Below are 17,165 nucleotides of genomic sequence, written 5' to 3' on the forward strand. Positions count from 1 at the left end.
CTTATGATTGGCCCAGCACTAAGACTAAGATCCGAACATGCCTGTACTCATCCCTAGCTGGAAGTAAAACATATGTGCCATTTCTAATGCAGTGTTGTGAATGGGATTTAAAGGTTTCTGTATAGCCAACGCTTGTTTTTCGTTAGGGACGGATTAGATCCCGCTAAGCTTTATTGTTATCTATGCTCCAGCATTGTACATTCACCCTCTCTTTCTCTGTTGACAGAATGCTTTAGGTCTGTCACCAGAACAAGTGTGACAATAAATCCATCTGTACTGGTAACAGCTATGTAAGAAGGGAGCTGTACTCACTTTGTGGAGAATTTTTCTCACTTTCTAATGCATCTTTGTGACAGGAAAAGAAGGAAATCTCCCCGGCAAGGCACACGTATCAAAAATATACTTTAGAGCAGGGTTGTAACTTTTTCCTGCTCTATTGAAAACTAAAAATAAACTGAACTGTGGCCATACATACAGTCCCTACTTTAGACCAGTGAGCAAGATGCTTGGGAATAAAATGTTGTATATTCCATCTTTTATGTGATAAAGCACTAAGAAGATTCTATGGTGGAGTGCGACTCTAATTGTTTACACTCTTACCACTGGTTCACATCTGTAAGGGTGGTGCTGCTGTGGATACGAACGAAAATCCCTGCAGCCGCACCACCCTCACAGAGAAATGCGGAGTTATAATGGCATGCTGCCCGCACTGGAAAACCCAACCATACTGGGAACCGAGGTTCCCGTGCTGGCTGCGTTTTCGGAAGAAGTGCAGGGACTTCTTTCCCTGTGTGTCACGGGCACGGGAGTCTATTCAAATGAATGGGCCCTCATGCCTGTGCAAAACGCGGCCCGCGCGGCCGCAAAGATGTGAACATAGAGTTATCGCTATACCATCATACACTTTAAACAGCCACGCAGGTGTGATTTGCAATGACCATGCATGGCTTTCTCGGCAACTCTGTCCTGGCATTGATGTGTAGACAGTAGTCAGTCTTTCCTGCCATTTGTGCTCTGGTGCCTGAAAGGATCGATTTTCTTTATCTCCTCAGAGACCCCCGGTCTGTGGAAAGATTCCTGGTTTATCAGCAGAATTCTGGGAACACCCCATGAACACGGAATAACAGCAGGCAGCTTATGTTCAGAGATGTTCAAAGTTTATTAGACATTACTAAGATTATATAGGATACAGAAAGAATAAGGGAGGGGGGACCAAGTTTCAAAACTGTAACTTGTAAGTTTCCACCATAAGCTAACTACATGAAACATGACATATACATTTCTTGGTATAAACTGTTTTTGCTAGCTTTCTGAGAATTAGCTGGACAAAGAAAACTTCAGGGTCATCTTATCATTGCTTATACTTTCTGGTGCAAACTGAAACAGTTTCATTAAACTTCTAATATGTCTGCAAAAACCTAACTTAATACACATTATTATAATATAAGGTATAAAAAGTGGGACATGTGGGCAGATGTTCTCGTTTTGGTTGTCTAGTTTATTTTGTTTTTCTCTCTCAGCTTGCGTGAGAATTCCATCAGCATCGAGGGAGCCCGAGCTCTGGCACAGGCCCTCCAGAAAAACACCACTCTGGCACACTTAGAGTAAGTAAGCGTCCTCTGTCCACTTCGCCCAAATCAGGATTTGTCTGATGCTTGTTGTATTTTACCAAATATCAGTTATGCATTCAGGCTGTACAGAAATGTATAAAGTACAATATGTATGCCCTTTGTCCTTCCAGCCTGACAGCCAACCTTCTGCATGACGAAGGAGTGGAGGCCTTGTCTGGGGCACTGAAGGAGAACCACAGCCTGGACACTCTACAGTACGTTTCTGCATTCAACTGAATCTATAAGTGACATAGTTTTGGGAATCAGAAAGTAATTGGGTAGTAAAATGTATACTTCGTTAATACACATACGGGCAGCCATTTAATGAGTCATCAATTTCACTTTTTTTTGCACTGTGCTTCTTTCTTTTCATAACTGGCGAGGTTTCTGTTAATGTCTTTGGGCCGTTGTTTATTGTGATTTACCCTATGAACAATTTAAAGTGCACGTACACTGGCCAATTTCTGGTCACTCTAAATCAGCCTTTCCCAAATGTTTAAATACAGAGGAGCCCTTGAAAAACTTATAGGTCTCAGGGAACTCTTACAGAAACTAATTCATTGGTGGTCAGTAGGGAAAATTCCCCTTAAATTGGTGGTTAGTGGGAAGAATCTTGGTGTTGTCCAAATGCCACCCTTACAGACAGCTAAAACAGACATATTTTTGTCATGCAGTTGGCTCTGACCCTTGACCTAGGCAGGTACCATCAAATGGGAGGTCAATGAGGCACAGCTCATGGAACCCCTAGCAACTGCCGGAGGAACCCTAGCATCCTACAGAACGCTGCTTGAGAATAGATGCTCTAGATATAAATTGCTGATACATGGTCTCCATCTGATTTCCATATGATGCCTCCATCCAGTATAAGACTAAGTAGAGCTAAATGATCTTAAATAAAATCCACCCTGCTGATGATTCCCCTGCCTGGTCAATGCACTTCCAGTTATTATTATTATACAGTATATAGATAGCACCAACAGTTTGCTTAGCGCTGTACATTATTATGGGAGACAATACATGAGACAGTACAGTAACAATACAATACAATACACGAGGGGTTTGAGGGCCCTGCTCCTTGGAGCTTACAATCCAGGAGGAAGGGGAATGGTTACCAGGAAAATTCCACACATTTTTGCATTATGGGCTTTTAGATAAGCAGGTGTGGAAGACAATACTTAAAGCTGAATTCTGGGATAAGCAATTATTGTCCAAATATAAGAGCCATGTGTATTCTTTGAACACGTGTATTTATTTGAATCTTGCTGTGCTTTGTGTATTTTTCCAGATCTGCACAGTAATTCAGCTTTATTTTGTGCAGGAGCTTTCTATAATAAATACTGGTCACTGCTGCCCTCTCTTCTTGTCAGGGTGACTGGTCTTGTGTCCGCCCCTTTCTGTAGTTTTCTGCAGGCAGCCTGCTGTGGGTGGAGCTTATGTGTCCCTCCCACAGCTCTGCTTTGTGCACAGGTTATATGCCACACAGTGGTGATGTCACTGATAGTTTGATCTGGGTTTGCAAAGGCATTTGGTGAACAAAAAGTAGGTTTTTATCCTTTGTGACTATTTAGGAATGAAAGTTTTCATGCCTGGAGTTTAGCTTTAAAAGAGAAGTGTGGGAAATAAAATAATAAACTTACATACTCACCTAGGTGGATGCAGCACCAGTCCAATCCTGTATCTGTCCCCCACTGCATCTGAGACCGGGAACTGAGCGGTCAAACACTGCCAGTCACCGGCTCTCTGCTCTGCCCCTCCAGCCCTGTGGAAGGTGTCCGCCCTCCCTCCGTGTAGTCTTTTGGGACACGTGACAGGTCCCAGACGACTACAGGACCATTCATGAAGCGCAGCGCTACTCGTGCATGTGCAGTGGGTACCGGGCTGTGAAGCCGCAAGCCGTCACAGCCGGGTGCCCACACTGAAGATGCAGGCGCGCGGAATACAGGACGGCCAGTGAAACGGGCTGCGGGGGACACACCGCGGGACCGAGGGACAGGTAAGTGGCTGGTTTTTGTAGCAACTGACTTTTATTTTTTGACAGGGTGAGTGGAACTCCGCTTTAATGTAATTTCAAAAATTGTTTTCAAATTTTTTAAATGTTGAGCTCTGTTAAAAATAAAGCCTAGTGATCCTGCTCTGAAGATCCTAGTTCAGGCACTTCCTGTTACGGTGTGACAATTGCCTCCCAAATGTGCTCCTGTGTTGTCCCCCTGTCACATGTGCCCCCTAATGGAGACTACTAGCAGTTGTGCTGACACACATTGCAGAGGCATGGTCCTTCACTGTCACGATCAAGAAACCGTTCCACAGCAATGATGTGCAGCCGGCGCTGGAGCGAGTGCACAGGAAATCAGTGAGGACAGCGCCTTACAACAGAGGGGCAGTCCAGGTATGATCTGCCTGGTCCAGGCTTTGCTTATGGGGTTTCATTGGTGCCAATGTCTTCTTGTGGTATTGCAGCTAGAAAAAAAACCCACAATGGGTGCAAGTGATGGAGTGAAGAGACAATATGAAAGGGAGGCCTATCCTCAGATCAGGACTTGTCCAGGGTCTACATAATATTGATTATGTGTCGTCACTTCAGTTTCTAGGAGTCAGAAGACATACCGGCAATGAATTGGCTTCTACTAAAAATTGCTTTTAGACTGTATATGTTTGTGACTATGGAAGAGACATTAGATTTACAGGACTGCTGTAAATGGTTGGTGTACTTTATAAGAGCTGCAGTATCTTTTGGCAATTTAGAAAATATTACCAGCCGCCAGATGGAGCAAATCCAATTTCGGGATAACCTGCCTAGGATTGATCACATTAACACCTTGACTCTGGTCTTCTGTGTCTTTCAGTCTCCAGTGGAATTTCCTACGAGTCGGGTCAGCGAGGTCCCTTGCCGATGCTCTTCGTGTTAACACGTGTTTGCGCTGTTTAGAGTAAGTGTGCCGCGTACAAATACATATCGGGTTAAGGTATATGGCGAGCGTTAGACACAATCTAGTGCCAATGTGGGTGAAGGCTGAATAACCTCCTAGTATGCTTTAGGGCTCATGTACACGGGGTGTTTGGAAAACTCTTCTGAACGATGGAAACTGACTGCTGGAAAACGTAGGTTAAAAAACGTCTGTTTAGCTGCGTTTGCATACCGCGTTTAGAAGCATTTTTTTTTAGTTAACCTCAGGAGACCTTCCAAAATGCCCAGGATACACTGAAAAACAGAAAAAAATAACTATTTCAGACAGTTTGAGAGGAATAGAGAGAGCAGAAGCAGAGAGAGCAGTATGTCTTGAGATGACCTGTCTTTTCTGGTTGTATTCACTATGGATCCCATCATGAGCATAATGCGGCACGTTCTACCATTTTTTCCTTCACGCAGAACCTGGAACTGACTGCGCTGGTGTGCCGGGTCCATTTGAGTACATGGAAAACACTTTGCATGCATTTCTGATAATGAAAAAAGGTTCTGGACAGCATCTGGACATGGAACAGTTAAAAAACGCTTATAAGCGTGGTTAACCGCGTTTACACATGTTTACAAGCGTTTGAAATGCTGATAAAAACTACTCCTGAACGCAAGTTTGGTGCGTTCAAAAAAACGACTGTAAACTCAACTACCTTTAAACGACGATGTGTACATGGACACAGAGGAAAACATTAGGGAGAGTTCAGGGGCTGCTGAAAAAAACGCAGAAAAGCTCAGTTTTTCAGCTACAGTGTACATGAGGCCTTAGGATCGTGTGATGAACTTGCAGATTCCATGCAGGCAGAGGGGAGAAGTACATCAGGACCCCAGTGCTTTAGGGACAACAGTTAGCGCTCCCATCCAACTCCCATGAAGTTATAGGCTTTTGTGTCACATTTTCCATTTAGACCCCGACCATATGGCTGCAAACAATCTGATTGTACAATCTCATTTTGATTTACCAAGTTTGTGTAATAAGAAGGACTACCTAAATTCATTAATTTCTTTTACAGTCAGGCAGACCTTTACAGTACATAGTTGTAGATCTAAAGAAAGTTGTGCAATCAGATTGTGGCATGTGTGTCCAGCATTAGATTTTGTGTGTTTACAGGCCAACACCCCCCCCCCCCAGAGACCTGTCTGTGGTTTATTTAAAGAATGACTCCAGTTGAAACATTTTTTTTTTTTACAAGGCAGGTGTTAAAACCACTGGCAGGTTTTTATTGCCATTTCTGAGGCCAATGCAGATATTTTTTTCCTCACTTCCTGTGTAGTCACCAAGTCAGGAAAATCTCTCCAAAGGGACACAGATAGTAACTTTCTATGTAGAGTGTGACCCTAGCAGGGGTGGACTGACCATTTGGAAACTCGGGCACTGCCCGAGGGCCCGGGGTCAGTAGGGGGCCCCATGATATGCCCCTGGTACCTTTTTCATAGGCTTTTTGGAGTTTGGGCAAGGACACAGGGGCCCCATGATCCCCTGTTGCCCGGGGGCCCCATGAGTTGTCAGTCCGCCCCTGGACCCTAGGTTCACATCTATGTGAGAGGTGCTGCTGCGGATCTGCGTAAAATTCCGTGCAGCCGCACCACCCGCACAGAGAAATGCAAACCCGCGGGCGGTTGCCATTAGTTCTAAGGGCACTGGAAAACGCAACCGTACTGGGAACCGAGGTTCCCATGCGGACTGCGTTTTCCAAAGTAGTGCAGGGACTTCTTCCCTGCGTGTCCCGGGGACAGTAGTCCATTCATATGAATGGGCTCTCGTGCCCGTGCAAAACGCGGCCTGCACGGCCGCATAGATGTGAACCAGGGGTGAAAGGGTGAGAATCTCTGTTGTTTATTGTTGCCTTTGTGCTTGTTGGGGAAATGTGTTCCCGCTTCCTGTGTGGTCACCTGGATAGGAAGTGAAATGAAATCGGGGACATAGACATCATTAAAAAATAAAATTGGTTTCTAACCCTCCTACACTCCAACCAGTGCTATGGCTGGTGACAGGGCTTAAATGAAGGAAAATGTAGGATAAAAGTTGGAAAATCTATCCAAGATGAAAAGAGGTAAAAAACAAAAAATCAAGAAAAGGTTAAAACTATTGTACTTCTGTTACACTGTGCGGCACTTCAATAAACAGAATATGTCACGGTTTGTTTTATCTTCTCATTAGTCTGCAGGAAAATGCCATCGGTGATGAGGGGGTGTCTGCGCTCTGCAAGGCTCTGCAGGAGAACTCCACTCTTTTTGCGCTCTAGTAAGTGAAGCCATCAGCATGATGAGTATGTACAGAAGAAGAATACAAACAGCATAGGAATGTGTGGGTAAAATTAGCCGGCAGTCCATCAGACGCGGTGATGTAAATAGTAATGAGCGGGTTCAAGATCAAGTAAACTCCATCTCAGTTGCCTCTTGATATAAATGAAAGATATTCCCAGGGGTGGACTGACAACTCATGGGGCCACCGGGCATTAGGGGATCATGGGGCCCCTGTGTCCTTGCCTAAACTCAAAAAAGCTTATGAAAAAGGTACCAGGGGCATCTCATGGGGCCCCCTACTGACCCAGGCCCTCGGGCAGTGCCCGAGTTTCCAAACGATCAGTCCGCCCCTGGCTATTCCTTGACAACTTTTTTTTGGAGATAGCTAATCGCAAAGCAATGCAAAGTAACTGTTCTGAGTTCTGTCTGTTACACCACTGAAATGGTTGTGAGGGATAACTTGCTTCCGATTCAAGAGGCAACTGAGATGGAGGAGATCTGCACTAGGTAAGGAAGCTTGTGCAGTTTTCATTGCTTGTAGAATACTACAGCAATTCTGTTGTACTAGTAAGCTGAATAATGTCCCGCCGTCCTCTGGGCAAATGGTGGCTTAGCGATGCTTCTGTTTTTTTCCATGCTTCAGTGCAATCTGCATGACAAATGACCTGTACCATGTTGCATATTAATCACTTCCTGTCCGGACACTTTCACCCCCTTCCTGTCCAGGGCAATTTTCAGCTTTCAGCGCTATCACACTTTGAATGACAATTGCGCGGTCATGCAACACTGTACTCATATGCATTTTTTAGCATTTTTTTGAGACAGATAAAACTTTATTTTGGTGGTATTTATTCACCGCTGGGATTTTTATTTTTTAGCTATAAAAATGAAAAAGTCCAAACATTTTGAAAAACAAAAAGTGTTTTTCTTAATATTTTGAAAATAAATAATCTTTCTTCATAAATCTTGGCCACAGCTATCTTTTTAGTAAAAAAAAAAAAAAATAACCCAAATTAGTTTATAACCAAAAATTATTTTTCAAAAAAAATTTTTACATTTTAATTTTTTTATATTATTATTATTATTATTTATTTTTAACATACTGTCACCCTAGCAGTACAGTGGTACTGTACTACTTGTGGAGGGCGATGAAGATTTTTTTTTTCTTTTTTTTACACTGATTGCTTTTACAACCATAAATGCTGTAAAAACAATCTTTCTCCTCTCTGGCTGCATTCTTGCAGCCTTTGAGAAATACTGTGAAAGCTGTGATTGGCCACAGCTTGTCACATGGTACAAGGCTGTTGTGAATAGCCTTGTACCATGTGACCTCTTTGATCATTCACAGATTTCACAAGTAGTAAGCAATGATGTCAGGAAATGACATATTGTTTACTACTATTCATGTGATCACTGATTGGCCAATCAGGGATCACATGAATCGGGACCTCACACAGAGGTCCCCGTACAGCAATCGGTGATCAGGCACTGGATCGTGGTGCTGCGCGCTCCCAAGGAGTGCCCACATGCAGTGAATGCGGGGGCCGTTTATAAATGGGTGACCTGCTTTGGCACTGCTCCCATCCGGCAGTTTATGTACATGGGCCAGACGGGAAGTGGTTAAGATTAAAGGTCAACTCTTTCCAAAACATTTGTGCAGACTGGGAAAGGGAACCTGTCAGCTTTTTATTTGGAGGCTGGGTCCGCTTTAGGAAGATTTTCTCTTACTGTGTGTTGGAACAGGAAGTGAGGGGGAATCTCTATAGTGGGGACACAGAGCTGTAACATACCAGGGTAAGAACCCCTATCGAGGGAGGAAAAATCTTGCATGTGGGGACACAGGACTGTAACACAACAGGGTCTATCATGTTAATATTGTGTAGGTGGCTCTGTCCCATGGACCACCACTCCCTTCTTTTCATGTTCTGTCCTTGCAGTGGCAGGAAGTAAGATGAAATCTCTCCATTGCAGTCAAACAGCAGCAAAAACTTGAAAGAAATGCTTGGTCTGCACAAGTCTATTTAAAAGCTAAAAAAAAAGTTGTCCTATAAATAGGTTTGCTATGGAAAGGTTTATAAATGGTATTGACTTACACCACTTGATATCTTTAAATGTTATAAAGCCCTTTGATTTGGGAATCTGTAGCAGTTCTTAGTCCTCATGCACACGGGATGTTTTTACAGCGGCTGTTTTTGGCGTTTTTTTCTACAGCTAGTAAACCCCCCAGCATGTTATCCTATGTGTCCATGCACACAGAGACTGGAATCAGCATTTTTTGGCTAGAAAAAAAACTGCGGACTAGTGTGTTTCTATAGGATTTTTTTAGCTGTAAAAACGCTCTAACACTGAAAACCACGGCATAACGTGGCAAAATGGCGTTTTTGGACTTTTTTTTTGGAAAAAACACAATCGTGAAAAAATGCGACTAAACGCTAATGCAAAAACGCTGAAAAACGCATGTTTTTAACATGACTTTATACAGCTAATGTTACCAGCATTATTAAAACGCCCCGTGTGCATGGAGCCTTAGCGTCGCTGTCAGCACAAACCTCAGTTTCTACATTTCATGCAGTGTTGGTTTGAGTTCTGTGTACACTATAATATCAGGGTTCTAAAATGTGTTTTATCCAGACAGAAATGTAATGGTTACATCTCATTGTTTTCCCATGAACACCTCAATCCAGATGAAACGTTGCACCATATGGGGCAGCACAGTGGCTAAATGGTTAGCACTTCCACCTGGCAGTACTCGGGTCGTTGGTTTGAATCCCAACCACAGCACCACCTGCCTGGAGTTTGCATGTTCTCCCTGTGCCTGCGTGGGTTTCCTCCGGGTACTCTGGTTTCCTCCCACACTCCAAAGACATGCTGGTAGGTTAATTGGCTCCTGTCTAAATTGTCCCTAGTATGTGTATGGATGAATGTGAGTTAGGGACATTAGATTGTACACCCCTTGAGGGTTAGGGACTGATGGGAATGTACAATATATGTGTAAAGCGCTGTGTAAATTGACGGCGCTAATAAGTACCTGCAATAAATATACAAGCATGATGCTTTCATTGTTTCTTGCCTTGTAGTACTGATTGTCAATAATGTTGCAGTTTACAGGGAACCGCCATTGGACCGTCTGGGGCACAGGCTCTGGCTGAGACTTTGCTGGTCAATAAGAGTCTTATCACCCTTGAGTGAGTATGTTCAGGTCACTTTACTATGTAAATAACTAGACACAGTTTTACAATAAAACATATTAGAACTTTTTCTGAATATCAAGATCCCAAACAGAAGACAACTTGATGAAAGAATGTGACCATCACACCTATGTGAGCTGCTGTTCCGAAAACATGGGCATTAATATGGAGATGATGACCCCCGTATTAGTCTACATTGCTTTGGGAAGACTTTGCACAAGGGTGTGTCTGTGGGACTCTGTGCCCTTTCAGCCAAAAGAGCAATTGTGAAGTTACCTGCTGATAGTGAGATGACAAGACCTGGCTGGCAATCGGTGTTCCTTTGATTCCAAAGGTGAACAATAGTGTCAGGGTTTGGTACAGGCCACTTGAGTTGCTCCACAACAAACTAATCAAGCCAAGTCTTGATGGAGCTGGAATTATATGCTGTAGTATTAACAACGCCCTCACTGCAATCCCCTGAACTCAATACATTGGAAGGATTTCCATATATATGTTGGGCCTCATAGTGTGGTGTGATGGTCCACAAACCAAACCAGACTGAACTTCCCACAAGGAGGGGCAAGCCACTACCGTTCTCCCACTCTAGGGACACAAACAGGGCCCAACACATCACATGCTCTTAGTTATTGTTTTGTAAGCGCATAGTAACAACTAACACTCACTTGTGTCTGCCAACAGTCTGCGAGGGAATCATATCGGCCTTGTAGGAGCCAAAGCCTTGGCAGGAGCACTCAAAGTTAACTGCTCTTTGCAGATCCTCAAGTAAGTACCAAGTGCTCAATGAACAAAGGGAACAGCTGAGCTGTTATAACTGAGTGCCTTTTAGAATTATTACACTCCATTCCTACTAAAATGAAAGTTTAATGTGTTTTGGTCATTTTTTTGTGAAAGATTGCAAGTTCATCCACTAATGTTTTTATTTATTTTACAGTTACGCACCTAAAAGGGAGAAATATTGTCAATGTTATTTTAGAGAAATATGTTAAATAGATGTGTTCTTGTTTGTGTATATATATATATATATATATATATCTGCAGTAGGTAAGGAAGCTTGTGCAGTTTTCATTGCTAGCAGAATACTACAGCAATTCTGTTGTACTAGTAACTGGTAATAACAAAGTGCAGCGCTAAAGTAATAAATAAATATAAAATCAAATAAATAAATGATGTGACAGTTCGTGGTAAAGTGCTTGATATGGGGGTTGATAGTGACTTCAAACTTCAGTGGCGAGTCAGAAAAATGGTAAAAATACGCACTCACCAGATGCGTATTTTTAAATACGCATGTAAAATAATATAGCCAGAGGTCCCCCTCTCAGGATGGAATGGATGGGGTGTGCCGTTTACAGACTCTCCTCCCTCTGGGTGGTACACAGCTTTAATGGTGTCTTAAAAGTGCTCACTGACTCTATTTTATTATGTTGTACTAGTAAGCTGACTAATGTCCCACCATTCTCTGGACAAATATATCTATATCTCAGGAAGATCTTTGTAACACACAGTTATTGGTAGATCTAAAGGAGATTGTACAATCAGATTGTAAAATGTGGTGAGCTTTAATGTGTTGACCAACCTCTAGATTTTCGTCGTGAGCAGTAAAGCTCATATGTGGAAAGGTAATAAAGCACGACTTATTGTGTAGCACTGAAGCAGGAAGCAGAACCTGTACATGTAATGAGCAATAGCTGACTTCCTGTTTGTGTGAAATTAAATATATACAGTGGGGCAAAAAAGTATTTAGTCAGCTACCAATTGTGCAAGTTCTCCCACTTAAAAAGATGAGAGAGGTCTGTAATTGGTATCATAGGTAGACCTCAACTATGAGAGACAAAATGAGAAAAAAAATCCAGACAATCACATTGGCTGATTTGGAAAGAATTTATTTGCAAATTATAGTGGAAAATAAGTATTTGGTCAATATCAAAAGTTCATCTCAATACTTTGTTATATATCCTTTGTTGGCAATGACAGAGGTCAAACGTTTCCTGTAAGTCTTCACAAGGTTGGCACACACTCTTGCTGGTATGTTGGCCCATTCCTCCATGCAGATCTCCTCTAGAGCAGTGATATTTTGGGGCTGTCGCTGGGCAACACGGACTTTCAACTCCCTCCAAAGGTTTTCTATGGGGTTGAGATCTGGAACTGGCTAGGCCACTCCAGGACCTTGAAATGCTTCTTACGAAGCCACTCCTTCATTGCCCGGGCGGGATGTTTGGGATCATTGTCATGTTGGAAGACCCAGCCACGTTTCACCTTCAATGCCCTTGCTGATGGAAGGAGGTTTGCACTCAAAATCTCACGATACATGGCCCCATTCATTCTGCCTGTACATGAATTAGTCGTCCTGGTCCCTTTGCGGAGAAACAGCCCCAAAGCATGATGTTGCCACCCCCATGCTTCACAGTAGGTATAAAATATAACTAAGAAAGAATATAAGATCGAACAACTTATTTCGTGTAATTCCTCTCATGTGATTTATGTTTTGGAATGCCCGTGTCATTTTCAGTACGTTGGAAGAACAGGGAGACAGTTGAAGACTAGGATAAATGAACATTTGAACAATATAAAGAGAGGGTTTGACAAACATAGTGTTTCAAGACATTTTAAATTAAGACACAATAGTGATCCGAGTTTAGCGACATTTTATGGAATTGAGAGAGTAAAAAGTCATTGGAGGGGTTCAGATCTGATTAAAGAAATATCAAAAAAGGAGACTTTTTGGATATATGAATTGGAGTCTTTAATACCAAGAGGTTTAAACATAGATATTGATTTAAATTGTTTTTTGACTAATTTTTAAGATAAATATTTTAAAATATTGCTTACATGTAGTGATTGTTATATATAGTTTATTTTAATTTGGTTTATATTTTTATAAAAAAAAATTTATATTTTTTTGTGTATGAGAAGAGTTGTGCTTTAAGTTCTGTGCATGGCCCTTTAAGGGTTTTTCTGTGGTTTGAAGAGCCATGCACAGGATGGTATATATTGCTTTTCTGCATATATTTATGTTTTTATATTTATATTTTTTTGTGGGTAATTTTGAAGGAGAACGGTATTGTGCTGATTCAAACCTGCAGGGTATATATATTTAGCTTTTTTATTTATATAATAGAGTATATGTATAATTAAATTGGGAAACACCTGTTCTAGCCGGCGTGATTAAGGAGACTAGGAACGCAGTGATTGGCTGGGTGTTAAAACTATGTAGATGAAGGGTGGTATTTATAAGAGCTGTCTGACGTTCCCATCTGTACCGCCCCTTGATGACGTCGGTGTGACAAAACCGGTCGGGCGTAGCCTATTTGATGTGGACGTTAGAGAGCCTTGCTGGTCTGTGCTGTATGGGAGAGATCTGCGGTGAGCGTTAACTGTATCTCAACCCTTTTTTTGCGAGTGAAGCTGGTGTCTGTTGGACAACTTGTTTTGTACTGCATGCTCTCATGGAGGTATGAGAAAGAGTGGAGAAGTTCATCATAAGAGCTTGGGCTGCAAAGTTGTTTGGCTGTGATTATTATCTGGAAGTATCTGAAACATCACCATATCTATTTGGACATCGGGTTCATTGCTCCCAGAGCACAAGCGCTGTTGCTGGTTTATAATCTGACCAGCCATTAGCTCTGGTGAGTTTATTTAATCTCCTTTGGTGGTGGATTTCTCACAATTGGTTCAAGTCACTGAAGATATATATATTTTTTTGGACACTAATTTATGTTTGGACACTATAATTTATTTAAAACACTAATGTTTTTTTGGATGATGACATACACTTTTGTATAAGTTTGTTATTAGCGCATACCTTTTAATTTGGATTGTTGTTGCCAAAATTTATTTTGGGTGGGATATGCTGCTGACACTTTGGTGTTTTTTGTAAGTGGCGCTTTTTTCTTTTTTAATTTGGTACAGTAGGTATGGTGTTCTTTGGATGCAACTCAGCATTCTCTCTCCTCCAAACACGACGAGTTGTGTTTCTACCAAACAGTTCTATTTTGGTTTCATCTGACCATATGACATTCTCCCAATCCTCTTCTGGATCATCCAAATGCTCTCTAGCAAACTTCAGATGGGCCCGGACATGTACTGGCTTAAGCAGGGGGACACGTCTGGCACTGCAGGATCTGAGTCCCTGGCGGCGTAGTGTTACTGATGGTAGCCTTTGTTACGTTGGCCCCAGCTCTCTGCAGGTCATTCACTAGATCCCCCCGTGTGGTCCCGGGATTTTTGCTCACCGTTCTTGTGATCATTTTGACCCCACGGGGTGAGATCTTGCGTGGAGCCCCAGATCGAGGGAGATTATCAGTGGTCTTGTATGTCTTCCATTTTCTAATTATTGCTCCCACAGTTGATGTGTTCACACCAAGCTGCTTGCCTATTGCAGATTCAGTCTTCCCAGCCTGGTGCAGGTCTACAATTTTGTTTCTGGTGTCCTTCGACAGCTCTTTGGTCTTCACCATAGTGGAGTTTGGAGTGTGACTGTTTGAGGTTGTGGACAGGTGTCTTTTATACTGATAACAAGTTCAAACAGGTGCCATTGATACAGGTAATGAGTGCAAGACAGAGGAGCCTCTTAAAGAAGAAGGTACAGGTCTGTGAGAGCCAGAAAGCTTGCTTGTTTGTAGGTGACCAAATACTTATTTTCCACCATAATTTACAAATAAATTCTTTCCAAATCAGCCAATGTGATTGTCTGTCTGGATTTTTTTTCTCATATTGTCTCTCATAGTTGAGGTCTACCTATGATGCCAATTACAGGCCTCTCTCATCTTTTTAAGTAACAGAACTTGCACAATTGGTGGCTGACTAAATACTTTTTTGCCCCACTGTATATATATGTGTGTGTGTATATATATATATATATAACATAATGTAATAGTTTTGTAGATGACAGCTTGTCTTGTATTTTTCCAGCCTGCAGGAAAACTCTATCGGTCTGGATGGCGCTATCTGCCTGGCAAATGCCATCTCGGGAAACTCCTCTCTTCTGTCTCTCAGGTATGCAATTTTATTTTATCTACAGGCCTTGTTGAGTGATCTTGGAATGACAACCAGTGTTACCCCTTCATCTGTCAGTAGAGTCATAGCACTGTACTTGGTTGTCTTCTGAAACCTCCCCTTATTATCACCTTATAACTAGAAGCAGATATTATGATATTCATACAAAGTACCTCTATATGGGCTTTTAATACAATAGACTGATTCATATTAAAGATACACAGAATGGGTCCAAAAATGCATTGAAAAAAGAATAAATCTTCTGTCCACACACATTAGTTGTAAACAGGGGTGGCCTGACCATTCGGGCACTGCCCGAGGGCCCAGGGTCAGCAGGGGGCCCCGTGAGATGCCCCTGGTACCTTTCATAGGCTTTTTTGGGTGTGGTGTGAGTGTGAGCAAGGACACAGGGGCCCCATGATCCCCTATTGCCCGGGAGCCCTATGAGTTGTCAGTCCGCCCCTGGTTGTAAACATGCCATACATACACTGAGCCCTAAATTAGGTATTGGATCCTAGTCTCCAGTCTGATTTGCTGGGTGCACTTCAACACTTTCTGCATTTGGATCTGCAGCTGTTTATCTGTTGCATCATGTGGCCAGAAAACTCAGGCAATCAAAAGCTGCATACAAACAGGTCATGGCCAGCCAAGCTTGAACAACTCGGCTATCGAGGAAAAGATCCTTCTGGAAATATCCATGTTTGTAATAGGCAGATTTACTTGTTCGTGCTTATGAGGGAGGGAGCGCTGTGAGCTCTAGACTGTCTCAGGAGACTCAACAGCAATCTGCCAGGGAAATCCATGCTGGTTGTAAACAGCCAGATCAGGCAAGTGTTATATCCTGGCCCCAACATGGCAGTATACATATGGTAGTATCATGCCATGGATTGGCACCAGGAAAGGAAAATCACGGGATTTAATCCTATTTTCCGTTATATTGTCTGCGGGCATCCTCCGTTCTAGTGGTTAGTCCATGTTACCATTTAACCATTAGCCGCCCGGCCAATGGCCGTTTGGCGGCTTCAAATGTGCTCCTGTATTCCGGGTGCACGCCATTTGGCGTGCTCCCGCACATGCGCGGTTGCAGAGCGACGCAGCAGTGCGATCTGTCACCGCCCGTGCACCTCGGACACGGCCGATGACAGATCCGAGTACCGGCTCCCGTTGCCGGTACCATGTGACCTGCTGTGACCAATCACAGCAGGTCACATGACAGTTGTATACAATGGATGGCTTCATTCATGATGCCATCCATTGTATACTAGTGCCTAGCTGTGAATGGTCACAGCTAATCACATACACATGTCATGTGATTAGCTGTGACCAAATCACAGCTAAGCACAAAAAAAAAAAAAAAAAAAGCTGAATGAATCGATTTCATTCAGGTAAATGCTTGCTTATAGCAAAGTAATTCTTTGCTATAAGTAAATTGTGTAAAAAAAAAAAAAAATACTGATCACTTCCCCAAAGTAGTACAATGTTACTATGGTAACATTGTACTATTTTGGTCATAGTAAAATATGAAAAAAAAATCTTAAAAAAAATAAAAAAAAATGTAATAAAAAATTAAATATATAAAAAAATATATATATATATATTTTTTTCATACTGTCACCAGTCAGTGTCGCTGTTCACCGCCATGCCAGTTATATGATGACGCTGTACTGCACTGGTGACAGTATGTAAAAAAAAAAAATAGTGAAAATAATTTTTTTAATTTTTTCATTTTCCGAAAAATTATGACAAAAAAATACAACTTCAAAAAACTCGCCATGCCTCTTATGAAGTACGTCGGACTGTCTACTCTGCAAAAAGGGGTCATTTGGGGGATATCTGTACTGTTCTGACATTCTTGGATTCTCAAGATATTAGATTGGCTGTCAGTACTTCAGGATTGATCAATATTCAGATCTATACCATAGTTTGTGAACTGTATAACTTTCCTACAAACTAAAAAATACATCTTAATTTGGGGTATTTTCACCAAAGACATGTAGCAGAATACATCTCGGCCTAAATTTATGAAGAACAATTATTTATTTGTAAACTTTTATAACAGAAACAAAGAAAAATGTGTTTTTTTTTCAAAATTTTTGGTCTTTTTTTGTTAATTTAGCAAAAAATAAAAACCCCAGCGGTGATTAAATACCACCAAAAGAAAGCTCTAGTTGT

At 42.0% G+C, this 17,165-nt stretch overlaps 1 protein-coding gene across 1 annotated transcript in view; it reads left to right on the top strand.

The window, feature by feature from the left end:
* The window catches only part of NLRC3 (NLR family CARD domain containing 3), a 43,890-nt gene that overhangs the window by 23,873 nt on the left and 2,852 nt on the right, over window positions 1-17,165 (top strand). The window contains exons 11-17 of the mRNA XM_089659991.1: window positions 1,521-1,604; window positions 1,742-1,825; window positions 4,454-4,537; window positions 6,725-6,808; window positions 9,912-9,995; window positions 10,680-10,763; window positions 14,910-14,993. Of these exons, the coding sequence (XP_089516117.1) occupies window positions 1,521-1,604; window positions 1,742-1,825; window positions 4,454-4,537; window positions 6,725-6,808; window positions 9,912-9,995; window positions 10,680-10,763; window positions 14,910-14,993 (588 nt within the window). The remainder of the gene's footprint in view (window positions 1-1,520; window positions 1,605-1,741; window positions 1,826-4,453; window positions 4,538-6,724; window positions 6,809-9,911; window positions 9,996-10,679; window positions 10,764-14,909; window positions 14,994-17,165) is intronic.

Source organism: Staurois parvus, unplaced genomic scaffold, assembly GCF_062004578.1.
Source record: "Staurois parvus isolate SC_StPar_1 unplaced genomic scaffold, SC_StPar_1.0 ptg001193l, whole genome shotgun sequence".
NCBI lineage: Eukaryota > Metazoa > Chordata > Amphibia > Anura > Ranidae > Staurois > Staurois parvus.